Source organism: Marmota monax, unplaced genomic scaffold (assembly GCF_021218885.2).
Source record: "Marmota monax isolate L192 unplaced genomic scaffold, Marmota_monax_Labrador192_F-V1.1 WCK01_AAM20220418_F8-fsc00026, whole genome shotgun sequence".
NCBI classification, from domain to species: Eukaryota; Metazoa; Chordata; class Mammalia; order Rodentia; family Sciuridae; genus Marmota; species Marmota monax.
Genome location: NW_026693108.1, coordinates 2,766,727 through 2,780,627, shown reverse-complemented (window position 1 = coordinate 2,780,627; position 13,901 = coordinate 2,766,727). Strand labels below are relative to the sequence as shown.

Sequence of the window (13,901 nt, the reverse complement as noted above, 5' to 3'; positions counted from 1 at the left end):
ACAAGCTGAATATCAAATTTATATACAAAATAAATTAAAATAGTTAAAACAGTTTCGAGAAAGAAGTTCAAAGTAGGAGGATCCAAACTGCTTTGAAGATTTACTTAAAAAAAAAAAAAAAGATTTACTTTAAAGCCAAGAGAATCTGGTCTTGGTGGAGCCATAGTCATGTGGATCAATGAAATAGCATAGTGGCCAAAATCCTACACAAAATATGGTCAGTTAATTTTGTCAAAGATGCAAAATTAATTTAGTGGATAAATGAGCCTTTTCATGAAGTATCTTAAGAGTTGGATACCCATATATGAAATAATGAACAATTTTACAAATACTATATAAATCACAGAGCCCCTATATCTATGACCAACGGATCTACAACAGTGTCCAAAATTATTTTGCAAGGCAAAGGAAGTCTGTAATAAATGGTGCTGGGACAACTGGACATTCACGAGGGGGCGGCTCAGGGCAGGCAGCCAGGCCTGGCCGTCCTGCGTGTCCTGTCAGTGAGCTGGAAGGAGGTTTTTGGTGATGTAACTTGTTATGGTTTGAATGTGAAGTGTCCTCCAAAAGCTCATGTGCGAGACATGATTGGGTCCTGAATTAATCACCTGATGGGATTAACTGAGTGGTGGCTGAAGGCAGGTGGGGTGTGGCTGGAGCAGGTGGGTACTGGGGGCGTGGCTTTGGGGCATAGATTTGTATTTGGCCAGTGGAGTCTCTCTTCGCTCCCTGATCACCATGTGGGCTGCTTCCCTCTGCCACACTTTCCCGCCATGTTGTTCTGCCTCACCTCCAGTCGTGGGGTGAAGCCAGCTGCCTATGGCCTGAGACCTCAAACCATGAGCTCCAAAAAAACTCCTCCTCCTCTACAGTTGTTCTGGTCGGGTCTTTTAGTCACAGCAGTGAGGAAGCCTACTAAGACGAAACTGTTCTGTGTTGATGTGGCTACATTACTGACCCTACACATTCAACTCCTAGAACTCGACATCAAAATAAGTCTATTTCATGGAAAGTTAATGTAAAATAACATTAAAATAGCTTTTGGGATAACAGATACAAAATGCACAGAATCCAAATGTTGGGATTCAGAGGTCACATAATATTCTGCTCTTTCCTTTGTATACCAACTAAACAAAATAAATAATAGATAAATCAGATTCACACAGAAGCGAAATGCTCCAGGATGGATGTATGGAGAGGGGTAGTGAGTCCATAGAAATGGAGCGCAGCATTGGCACATTCTTCTCTGTGAACCCAAAGAAAGTGGACAAACTCTCCATCAGTTTTACCAAAAGTGGGTGAAAGTGACCAACACCAGACCTCGTGACATCCGTCTCAGGTAGAGTGAGGCAGGCTACCCATCGCTGCAGCTCCCTGGAGTCTGCTGGGTGGGTTAACCAAGCCCACTTTGGTGTCCACAGCTTTTTCTTGAGGACTCAGGCACATTCACCTCTGTGAACTAACTTGATCCAGTTCAAAGTGAGGCTTAAGTTCCCAGGGAGAGAACTGCGCCATCTCTCCTCTTTGCTACTCCAGGCAAGGTTGCCACCAGCCCCCTGCTCAGTCACCTCCACTCCACACTCTGCTCACTCACCTCCCCTCCACACTCTGCTCACTCACCTCCCCTCCATACTGCTCATTCACCTCCCCTCCACACTCTGCTCTAACCCCAGTGGATCCACATTAACCAACTGATGTTTGTGTTATTCGTCTTGGTTCATCTTGTGTCTGGCGGGTGCCTGGGCAGGGGTGAGCCCTCACTATGTGCGCAGTGCTGAGGACGGGGAGGCCTGTCTTCTCTGCAGCAATCACTATAAGCCCCCCAGTCTAGGATTCTCATTTGGAAGAAGTGCAAAATAAAAATGATCTAAGGTATGCAAAGCTTACAAGTTTATTAGTGGCTTGTGCAGTAACTTTTAATGCTCTTGGGGCCATCCTAGCAACAAATTCATAAAAGCTTAATTTTTATACAAATAGTTTTATTACAAATTTGAATTCTTATGAAATACACATTTAAAGAAATTACATAAAAGGCCTTAGTAGTCTTGAAAACGTTTTGGAGACTTTGAGTGAAATGTCATTTCAAGCATAGGTCCGAATCTGCCCTCCTGCGATCCATCCGTTCCCCTGGTGGAGTCTGTGGACAGCGCTCATGAGCAGCCACGGTGGTGGCCTGCGTGTGCTCATGTGTAAGAATACTGACACTCGGATTCAACAGAGCTGCTTGCAAGCCAGGATGCAGAGTGAGGAAGGCTAATGGAATGAAGGCCTTGAATGTTGTTGCTTTTGAAGTCAAGTCATTCAGTTTGTGGTTAGTGTTTAAAACCCTGAAAATATTCAATACAGAATCAAAAACAATAAGTTCAAGGTACATCTTTCATTGTCATAGACACCATATCCATGAACCTGGGTTGGTTTTGGCAACACATCATTTTTGGTTTGGAAGTGTGCAAGGAAAGTTGATGTTTCACATTTGGTATCCTACTGTTGAAAAATCTATATTAAAGGACAGCACAGTCTTCAAAAGAAGGAAACTAGGTAAGCTTTATTTTAACAGTGGAAGTTACACTAGAACTTGACCTGCCTAATTGCTGACATCTATATAAATTACTAAAATATATATATATATATTTCATTTCTGACTACTTTTGGACCATCTTTATTCCACAGGAAAGTTGTAATTTCTGCAAAAGCAGCTGCATAGTACCACACAGAGCAGAGACAGAGTTCTGTTTGGGGGGTTGGAAGAGATGGTACTGAGTCCGTAATTCCATTTGGAGGTTTGAAGAAACTGGCTTTACACTACTATGACTTGCACAGACCGAGGGACCTGGATTTTGAAACACTGGACAGTGGTAAACAGTCAGGCAGATCTGGGGGGCAGTCCTCTGGTACAACACAGGATGAACGTGGGCAGTGGAGAGCGCGGAGGCGCCGCACACCCCTAGCACCTTTGGTTTCCAATGGAGTTCTCGCCTCACACATCAGTGCACTGGGTTGCAGGTGGACTTACATTTCATTTCATCAAAAGTGCCATTGGTATGCCACTATGGAAAGCCTATCCTTGTCCTTTTCTCCTTCAGCAATAGAGACCAATGAAGCAGGTGTGTTAGTTACGCGAATTCCTATAAGGCACTTTATGGTTTTCATATTGGACAGTGAGGTACACAGGATATATTTCTAGGGTTCGTTGCTGTTAAAAATAAAAAGAAAGGAGGAGGAGGAGGAGGAGGAGGAGGAGGAGGAGGAGGAGGAAGAGGGGTAGCACCATGTCGTGACGGTAGCTGAGGGTCAGGCTTCATTATGTTCTTCTCATACAAACTTGGCAGCGGCTGACGTGTGTGCGTAGCTCCCCTGCCTTCAAGGTGGATGGTGTGGGCTTCCTGAAATGCAAGAGGAAACCACTGGTGTCATCTCACTGTGCACCAGAAATGCAGGTCAAGTTCCTCAGACCCCTGCTCAGCAGTTTCTAAGGAACAGAAACGCACTGGAACCTGGATCCAGCCCCAGTCTGATGATTGGGCCAGGCACATGTGGCTCCAGGACACATGGAGCACTGCGGGTGTTGTCACATGCACATCCAGTCCATGCCACCCAGGGGCCAGCCAAGGGCACCAGCAGGTTGGGGCCCAGCTGAAGTCAAAGCTATGTGGCCCCTAACAGTGGTGAGCCCACTCAGAGACCCATCCCAGAAATTCCAGTTTTAAAGAAACAAACCAGCTTTGTTGGACAATGTGACAAGTCACAAACCTGGAGTGAGTGTAATGAGGCCTCAAACTACTTCCATAACCTTGAGGGGTTTACGTGCAGATGGTGGGATTTGAAGCCAAAGAGAGGGAAAAACATGTAATTGCCTAAATTCTTTGTGATTCTAGAAAATCTACCTTATTTTGATCATTAGAAAGGTAAAATCTGACTTAAAATTGGTACTAATCAAATTCTGTTAAAAGTAAAGCAGCCGTGTATAAGAATGTCATATCCTAAAATTGAACCTGCTTATTTTAGCAACTCTGGATGCAAATCCTAGTGCTCCTGAAATAATTTTTCATATTAAGGGTATATTGCCTCATTTGAGAAGGGACTTGGTTCATTTTACCAAGCTGCTAGTTTAAAAAAAGAAAACCCCTTTAACCCCTATTAGCCCCTCAGCGGAAGCTCCACATCTGGGAGGCGAAGAGCGCTCATTTCCGTGCAAGGCCACCCTGTCTCTGTGGAGCTGACGTCAGGTGCCCAGGTGCCCAAAGGCCTCGCATCAGCTACTGTTAGGTGCGTGGTGCTGTTCTGGTGTTCAGAGACTAACGAGTGTGTTCTGCCTTTTATGATCTAAGCTGGAAAAAAAGTCAGATGGTAGCAGAGTTCCACATAACTCTCTGTAAAGGTGGAAGACAGGCCGTCTCCAGGGGCGAGAAGCAGCATCGGGGCAGGAGGGTTAGAAACGCCTCCTGCCTCCGCCCCAGAAGGGGCTCCAGCTGGTGCTCAGTAATCGACAGTGGATTCCCACGTGCCCCTGCCCTGTAGGATGGGGACGGCCTCCAAGTTCCCTCCAACAGGTCAGCAGCCACCGGAGACGGTTGCTTTAGGGTGAGGTCTGGGTTCCAGATTTTGCTTATCAATGTTGGGCTGCGTTTGAGTTGGGTGATTTTTATTTGCAGAGGTCTAAGACCTCTTCTGTTCAAAGTTGCTCTGCGCTCCCCTAATGTGGGCTGCGCTCAGCACTGCAAACACCACGAGGACAAACACCAGGGCCTGGCATCCGTGGCCACGCAGGTGGCATTTTAAACATGCTCCGAGTGAAGACGCAGGTGCTTCAGTCACATCTGAGAGCATTCACCTCAGAGGTGGCAGAGGACCTCTCCCCTTCACAGCTCCTCAGTGAGTGGGAGAATTAAACTGTCACCTAAGGTTTGCTTTTGATGATCACCTAGGTCACCTGCCCAGGTAGAACAGAACCCAGTATTCAGCACCGCTCGGGAACAGGCACTCCCCCTGACCGTTCCACAGCTACCTGTGAGCCTGGGCCCTGGAAGGTGTCACGGGTCAGGTGACTGAACAGGAAAGCCAGAGGGGGCCAGAGCCCGACAGAAGAGAGGCATTCCAACTCACTTGAACATCTCGCTTCTCTCTATGGTGGCGAGCCAAAAGCTGTAAGCGTTTGCATAGTAATTACAGGTCCCACGCCCGTGACACTCGATGAACGGTGCGCTTCTGAACTCTTCCAGACAGGAGCCGGGGGACGCCAGGGCTTGGCCAGAACCTTCAGCACCAGCACTGGTGTGCTGCGGAACAAAGGGAGCGTGTCAGAGGGTCCTCATGAGACTCACCATCCCAGGAAGGAGCCAGGGTGCTCCTGCTGCACAGCCACGGGCGCCTGCCTCGTGTGCACCCAAACGCCACCACCACCCGGCAGTGCCAGAAATCAGCCAGGGCTCCCACCAAAGTAGGAGAGGCCCAACCCAGCTTTATCAGAATTCAAACACATGCGGCCCTTACGGTGCAGCATTCCTGACACAACAGCACCTGTTCCAACTAGGGACATTAAATGGGAAAAATGTGTAAATAATGCTGGACCACCTGGTGTGCTCTCAGACTGTATGAACTAAGTCCTGACTTGCCATGTGAGATGCTCCCCGCCTTATTGTAAAGATTCATCATCCATACGTTCTCTTTAAAAGAAAAAAAAACTTAAAAGAGGAAAAAATAACTCCAATTATAACAGTTATTAGACTGTGCTTTGGGCTTCTGCCTTCCAGGGGCACCTGCCTACACCGAGAAGCATTGTACGGCTGCGTTCAGAATGACCGAAACAGCCTGCTAATCTGTGTTGTTTGGCAAATTCTCTGGACATATAAAAGTGCATGCAGTAAATCAACCCTGTAAATCATGATCAAATTTGAAGACACACACACACAGGAACTTTAAAGATGGCCTTCTGGGCGGCTTCTTGCACACTAGGAATCATTCACAGCAGAAGATAATCGTTACCGAGCCCCTCTCGGTCACTCAGAAACAAGGACAATGCTCATCTGCAGGACAGAGATAGAACTCGGCCCTTCCTGAGGGCACAAGGGTGGAACCCAGCCTTAGCGGGCAATGAGGATTCCTTGCCAGGGAGGAGCTGCCAAGTCCCGGATAACTCCCATCTTACAGGTCTGGGACCGTACCCTTGAATCAATGCTTCCCAGAGGAATAGAGTAAGCTACAGTGAGCACCTCCAGCGGCGCTGAGTGTCCTGTTTCAGGTGGCCTTCCAGGGGAAATGGATCCTGGGGGCATCTAACATCCAGGGCAGCTGGGTGGCAGGAGAGGGGTCTTCACTGCAGGACAGGCCCTACGCTCCCACCTAGGGCAGCTGCCACACCTGGAACCGGCACGGGCTGCCAGCCAGGGCTCCCGTGTTCCCTCCCATCCCCACCTTTCTGGTGTCAAGCTGTGTATATTAGTAAAACATGTGTCCCCAGGAGCTGGCTCCCCCTGACCCTGGATGGGGCTTTGCCTCCGGAGGAGCAGCTCCTGGTGTCTGGGCGCTGAGATGCAGAGCTCCTGTGCTGCAGGAAGAGGCTCATCCCAGATCCCTCCTCAGAGCAGCGGCTCCCCCAGCAAGGAGGGCCTGACTGGGCTGTCCCACGCCCTGCAGGCCAGGCTCCAGGGCACACTCTGGATGGGGACGGTCCATGTGGGGGGACATGCCTGAGCAGCATGGTCCAGAGAACTTTGAGGCATAGAGGGGAGGGGGCTTCCCTGGAAATGCAGCTTCCCCAAACACTCACCATCACGAAGGAATAGCCAATCCACAGCGACGACCACCCGTTGGGGCACTGCGGGATCTGAATGGTCTGACTATGCACGGCCATCACCATGGCTGGCGCCTCGCACACGGCACATCTGCAAGGAAGGGAGCGAGCTCTTAGCAGGCTGCAAGCTCAGATGCATCTCTGGCCGTCCACTCCTCCACCCAGGGTCTGCCCACAGGCTCCTTGCCCACTTTCTCACTCAAAGGCATGCTGACTCCGTGGTGGCCTTGAGCCCACTACCCTGAGGCTCAGAGCCTTCCTGGCTATATAAACCCAGCATTAGCACTAACACATTCAGTTCAAAACCAGAAGTGATTTAACTCCTTGTGCTAGGAGCGGAAAGGCGAAGGCCAAGTGCTAACAGCAGCTGTCCTGGGGGCTGGGGCTGCAGGGCTCCCATGTCTCCTTTGTGCAGCTCGGTGCTCCCGGCTTCTCTGCAGTGGGTGCTATCTCAGGAAACAGAACTAATGCTTGGAGAAAAGGGGAGCCCCAGTTCTGGGACACAAGAGCTAATGCTCTGAAGAACCTCTCATGCAAGAAGCACACTTGGTGAACAGGGCGAGGAGGATACTATGTGCACTCCAGCACCTGTGGCCGGATGCCACGTGAGCCTCCCCCAGGGACCTGGCCAGACTGAGGCCAGCAGCAGAGCTGTTCTGCTCCTGCCCTCTAGTCTTGGCTGCTCAGGGTCCAAGGCTGTCAGCGTCCACTGAAGTTGAGCTGACTCCTCCCCAGGACAGGACCCGGCCATGGCTGGCTCAAGTTCAGTGGCTGGACTGTACCCCAGACTAAATTCAAACCCCACAGTGTTCTGACCAGGACCCACCAAGGAAGGGCCCTGATGGGGGAGACTATCTTAACCCAACACACACCAGCAGCAAACTGCCTGTCAAGCCCCACTGTGCGCTGAGCACCCGCCCTCTGGAAAGGAGTGCAAATGGTAAGGATCAGAACGAGTTCTGCTGGCACACTGTCATGAGAACTGATGTGAACTGGTGTCCCCAAATTATCAGCTCCATCTTATCAACACTTGAGTGCGTGATTTTCTACATTATTCACCCAAATGCAGATGAATTAAAAGCTTCAGTTAAACATGGTCCCTGAATGAGTCTGTCCACCTGCTGCCACCTGCCTCCTACACACAGGAAGCAGCAGGGTCTGAGGACAGGGTTGTCATTCCAGGCAGCCTGGGTGCTGGGGGCTGCAGGTGCCACAGAGAGATGGTCCTGCCGTTGGAAGGGTGGCCAGGGAACACAGGCACAGGTTCAAAGAGCTGTCAGTCCTTAGAATTCAAGCTGTCCCATGCCCCATGTTACTCTTGGAGAAACCAAGGCCACAGTTAGCGTCAAAGCCGGGGCCAGACCTCAGCTCTCCTGGCTCTGAAACCCTGGGTCCTTCGATTTGAGTGACTGAACAGTCATGGATTTATGAAGATTCTTGTCTGCAGAAAGCCAGAGAAAGTGCTGCGAAAAGGTCGCAGCCCTCAGGATTAGAGTGTCCGTGGCGTCTCTGCTGCTCAGCTGAAGGATTCCCCCTGAGTAAGAGTTTCCAAAACAAACCTTCAGACCTTCCCCACAGGAAGACCCCAGAAGAACCTGTAGGTCCTGAGACATTGCTGGAAACTCCTAAGTTAAGGTGACCATGGAAACCCGCAGCTCAGCAATGGGGAGAGAGGGGCCGCATCCCTGCAGGAGGGTGTGGCTGGAGGCCTGACCAGGAGGCCCCTTTGGGCTGCATTTCTGTGCTAACAGGGATGCGTAAAGCCCTGAAGTGTGGACTTGAGACACTGAGGCAGCCTTGAACCTTGCTTGTGCTCACAGAACCAGGGCCCTTGCTGGAAGTGCTGTGTCCACAGAGAAAACGTGCCAAGACACACTTCTCGACCCGCTTTTGGAATTTTGTCAGAGCATGCCAAGGCCCATGTCTTCAACCAAATGTCAGCATTATCAAGTAAACAGGAAACATAAATGAATAATTGTTTTCTACCTGTTGTCCAAGGAAAGCTAAAAAAGAAACCCATGAGAGCAGTTAGTTTTCCTTCCAGTGCATCCGGCATGGTTCTGGGCAAGACAGGTGTGGGAACAGGACCGCTGAGGGGCACTGGTGCCCACGTGGGAAGCACTGTGTGTACCCCTGAAGCACCATGTGGGAAGTAAGATGCCAACATTCAGCTTAAGTCCCATAAAATAAGTTTTCTGATAGTTAGAAAATCAAAGCAAGCCCTCAGGAGGTGTCCAGTGCCAGGCGACCCAGTGCTGTGACCTCCTACAGCCTTATGGCTCCAGGTCCCTTGCGGTGCAGCCCTCCTAGTATAATCCATCTTCCAGGGCTGCCTGCCACCAAGCCCCCTTCCCGCACACAGGAGGTGCTCATCAAGTGCCGGGAGGGGAGCCGGCGGCCAGCATCGCGCCTCTGGTCAGCTGCTCCCAGAGTGGTCACGCTGCTCCCCGCCCCTTCCTGTTGACTGTGGGGCACTTGAGGGCTCCAGGCTCTCCTCATGACAAGGAGCTCTTCACTCTATCTCCTGCTCACGTTCCCAAGAGAATCTCCCCGACTCATTCTCCCTAGCCCCTATCATGTATGTGTAAAGGTACAATATGGAACTCCTTAGTCAAACGGATTTCCTCATTTGCCACTTTTCTGTTACAGCTGAGTACAGCGAAGCAATCAACTTTCAATTAGATGGAAAGAGCCAAAGACAAGACCACCATGAACTTTCAGTCCTGACCATTTCAATTTCCTGTCTTCCTGCTGGGCTGGCTGCTGGGGACCTGGAGCCCGGTCTAGACATTAGTGTGGTAGGTACTTAATTGGGAAGTCACTCGGTCAAACACACTCCCTCTCTATGGCTACAACGTCACCCCAAAGAAGCAAGACTTGGTAGGATTAAGAGGACCATGAAAAAAAGATCTCACTCTTGTATACATTTTTATGTACAGAATAAATCTGTGCAGTGATTATGTGCAAAGCACAGCTACACACAAAACCTGTGAGCAGATAAGATAAACACCACGCCTGTGGCATCCTGGTTTCCTGGAACCTCTTCACACCCACTGGGACACCCACTGGGACAGCCGCTATTGGAGGGGCAGGCCGGGGTGTGCAGGAGCCGGAGCCCCTGAACACGGTGGATGGGAACGTGAAGGGTGCAGCCACCGAGGAAGCTGATAGGTTTCTCAAGAAATATAAAATGGAGCCACCACATGATTCCACAGTCGTCCTTCTGTATGTGTGTTCTCAGACCTGCATGCCCACGTTCAGAGCACTCAGTCACAACAGTCATGGTGCGGAAACAACCTGGACGTCCCCTGGCCGGTGGGTGGATAAACGAAGGGCAAGCACACACAGTGGAATAGTATTTGGCCTTAAAAAGGGGAGGGATTCTGATACTAACTTCCACATGAATGAGCCCTAGAGCACTGTGCTGAGGGACAAGCCAGTCACAGAAGGACAAGCCTGGTGCCATCCCACTCACATAAGGTACCTCGCACAGCCAGTCATACAGAGGGAAAGAGGGTAAGGGCTGTGGCTGGGAGGGGCAGGGCCAGTGTCTGAGGGCAAGAGCTGCAGGCTGGCAAGCAAGGACTGTGCAGATGGACGTCGTCAGGGGCGTGTGACAATGTGCCTGTGCTGCACCCACTGTACTGCCACTCAAGTGTGGCTGAGATGGTCGCAATCAAAAATGACTGATTTTTAAAAAACTTGATTTAATGCTTGTGTGTAGAAGCAAATGTGATTCTCTAAATCAGATGTCTTCAAAGGCTTTTAGGGAGGTTATAATAGAAAGGAAGGAAGGAAGGAAGGAAGAAAGATTGAAAGTCACCATCCCAAGAAAGTCACCATCCCAAGACTTGCAGAAGCACTCAGCTAGATCCCCACACTCCAGGAGGGACAGCCACCACCACAGAGGTGGGGTCTTAAAATGCTGTCTTAAAACTCACCCTGCCTGCCCATAACCTTTAAAGAAAGCAACTGCTTCTGTATTAAACATTTGGGGGCTGATTTCCATTATGAAACTCAGAAATCACCACTGTAAACCGACTCGCAATGAACTGACTTATCAGCTATGTTTGGGAGAAAATGAAAACACAAAAATAAAGTCCAGATTCCGAGAGGTTTTCTTCCTCAATTACACATCTGCTCCCACGCGTGGTGGACTCACCTGCTGATAAACGGCCGGATGTTGTCCCCAGTGATGGGCGCCATGGACATGGGCATGGGCTCCGGCGTGGACAGCCAGTAGGAGTAGTCGTTGCGGGAGGCGAAGTTGCACACGTTGTTGATGTTGCAGAACAGGAAGGGCATCGTGCTGAACTTGCGCAGGCAGCTGCCGGCCGTACCTGGACAGGAGAGAGGGGTCTCTCACATCCTTGTCTACCTCTAGTCCTCAAAGCCCCGCTCAAATGGAAACGGTTATCAGAAAGCAGGGAGTAGAGATGCTAAGAGCCCAGGATTACTACCAACGAGCATTAAATCAAGTTTAAAATTATCAGGCAAAAAGGAACCGGTGAAGAGTCAGGTAGGGCATTTTTTATAAGAGAAACAAACCCAGTTTCCAGGGGAGAGAAGCCTTGCCCTAGAGCTGGATTCCAGAAGGAAGTGAACATGTGGATCCTGACAACAGACCGTCACGTAGCGGACGGGGCTGCAGACCAGGCAGCGAGGCCCTTGCAGCACTGCTTCTAGATTCTATCCCCAACCAACTGCCAATCAAAGTGCTCGACATCAAGATGTGATGGGTGGAGGGTGTCGGCAGCAGACAGGACAAGGACAGATGCGTAGCTCTCTGCTGATCTACACTAACAGAGTGACCAGGCAGAGAAGATGTGGAGCATGTCGGCCAGGACAATAGGGACGTGTTTTAGACACGCAGCAGCTACGGGCCGTGTTGTCACAACACGGTGCAGGCTGTTGGGTGCGCGCCGGGGGACCGCCACCCTTCTTGGGGCTGGAAGATGAGATCTACAGCTGTGTAAAGCATCAGCCCTCATAGTCCTCACTTCCCATCAGTAGTTCAGGGCTGCTGAACTGATGGTTCACTTATAGAGATGGAGGGAGACGGGTGGAGCCCTCCTGAGGAACCTGTGCCCTTAGCGGACTCCTCACCAGGGCAGCAGGGTGGGGACAGTGAGTATCCCGGCTGGCAGCTGCACATTGCACTGAAGGGAACGCAGACCCACGGTGGCTTACCCAGATCCTGGCCATGGGCTCGCTCGTTTCCCTGCACGTAGAGAAGGGAGTACCCGTGGTAAAGGATTTTGGTCCCAGGAGGGCATGATGGGTCATCTGTTGTCTGACTGTGCCTGGTCACGAGGAAGCCGTGGTCGACAGATGGGGTGCCTGGGGGCCCCATGGATCCTGGCAATCCATCAGGGCCGGGTGGGCCAGGAAACCCTCTTGGACCTATAATACAGAGACAAATTATTTCCTCTAGTTACAATTAGGTTCCCCAGAAAACTCTCAAAACCATCATCTCAAACGAGCTATTAATATTTTTTTTTATTTCCACTAAGTGACTTGCCTTTTCACATTACAAAAAAAGTACCCAGAAAAGTACTCAGGGTACTGAGTACAAGCACCTACCTCCTCCAGGTGGTCTCCCCTCCCTTCTTGCACACCCCCTGGTGACAGCTTAAGGAGCCCTGCCATGTGCTGGACCCAGAGCACATGCTCAGAACACCGAGTTCAAGCAATAGGGAACACACGGAGGCGGATTTGGTAGATAAACCCAAGCGGGTGGATGCATGCACACCATTCCTAGAGAGTGCTGGGCTTCCCATGGCCAGACCGAGGTCACACAGGACTAACCAAGGAACCTCACGGGGCGAGCAGCACAGAGCAGTAAGACCCGCGGACACGGGTCCTTCTATGCCCTGGGGTGGCTTTGCCAGAGGCAGGACTGTCACCGCCCTGCTGGTGAGCTCCTTGTTCAGTTAGCCTCAGCCTTAGCCCACTGTCATCGTGGGTGGCCACCTGAGTTCCCGCTTCCCAAGGAAAGGGGTCGCCATAGCGGCCTTTGGGCCAATGCTGGTGTCATTATCTTTCACTCTCCTTTCCCTCGTCCGTGGCTCCAATGACTCTGCCTAGCTTCAGCCCACTTCTCTCTTAGGACCCCATGTGGGGCCACCACCGTTGGCCACCTTTCAACAACATCTGGAAAATGCAAGCCTGATCCTATTTGCCTCAGCACAGAAAGGAACCACAGCTCAGCTCCTCTGTGAGAGACACACGCTTCCTCGGACACCTTTCAAGGAATCCTCTTGGTTCATTTTCAGGTTTCCGCACGCCTGGGCCTACTGTTTCTAACCAAAAGATACAGGTCGTGGGTGAGGAGGTTGGGAGGTCACAGCAACCTACCAGGAGGCCCGAAAGGTCCCGTCTCTCCTTTCTGGCCAGGGGCGCCATCAAAGCCAGGGGCACCTGGGGGTCCAGGCAAGCCCACCGAGCCGGCCACACCTGCAGCAAGAGAGAGGAATTTGTGATGTGGTCCTCAGTGGCAGCAAGCTGGGTCCGCCCCTTTTTATTAGAGCTCTCCAGTCATACACAGTCGCTGGGTTCATCCTGACAAGCTCAGACATGCATGGGAATGGATTTCAGTTTGTGATCACTCTTCCCATCTTAAATGTCTTTTTCAACCTCTACAGACGAAAGGGGCTGCCTGGTCAGCCCCCAGCTGGGTGCTGCAGAGCCTAGCACAGGCTGCGAGAGCCACCAGCGCACTGACGTGCAGTGGGCGTGCTCCATGGGCCCCTGGGTTCTCCTGGGTTCTGGCTGTTACTATGGCAGATGGTGGAAAAGGTGGTGTGGGGAGATGGGGAGACTCCACAAGCCTCAGTGTCACGGCATCAGATGTCCCGACCTGGACAGCTTGCTGTTTTTGTGGGCAGCTCATTCGCAGGTAGCTTGACCCTTAGCTTCATGGATGCTGCCTGGAGCTCCTCCACTCTCCACCGGCCCCTAGCAGCTGCTTCCTGGTAGGGTTAGCTCAATACCTGGCCAGACCCCAGGAGAGGGTTTCCCAGAGCAGCGGGGCGCAGTAGCACCCCTGCCAGCTGGGCAGAGATCTGAGCTGCCTGGAGAGCAGAATCCCTTCACTCCAGGGGCTGCCAGC

The 13,901-nt window shown here is 51.2% G+C and overlaps 1 protein-coding gene across 1 annotated transcript in view; it reads right to left on the bottom strand.

Annotated features, from left to right (window-relative positions):
- Positions 1-1,868: 1,868 nt before the first annotated feature.
- Positions 1,869-13,901, bottom strand: part of Col4a1 (collagen type IV alpha 1 chain) — a 129,240-nt gene continuing 117,207 nt past the window's right edge. Inside the window, exons 47-52 of the mRNA XM_046454779.2 lie at positions 13,148-13,246; positions 11,981-12,193; positions 10,953-11,130; positions 6,767-6,881; positions 5,104-5,276; positions 1,869-3,383 (exon numbers count right to left, since the gene is read on the bottom strand). Of these exons, the coding sequence (XP_046310735.1) occupies positions 3,302-3,383; positions 5,104-5,276; positions 6,767-6,881; positions 10,953-11,130; positions 11,981-12,193; positions 13,148-13,246 (860 nt within the window). The 3' untranslated portion in view covers positions 1,869-3,301. The remainder of the gene's footprint in view (positions 3,384-5,103; positions 5,277-6,766; positions 6,882-10,952; positions 11,131-11,980; positions 12,194-13,147; positions 13,247-13,901) is intronic.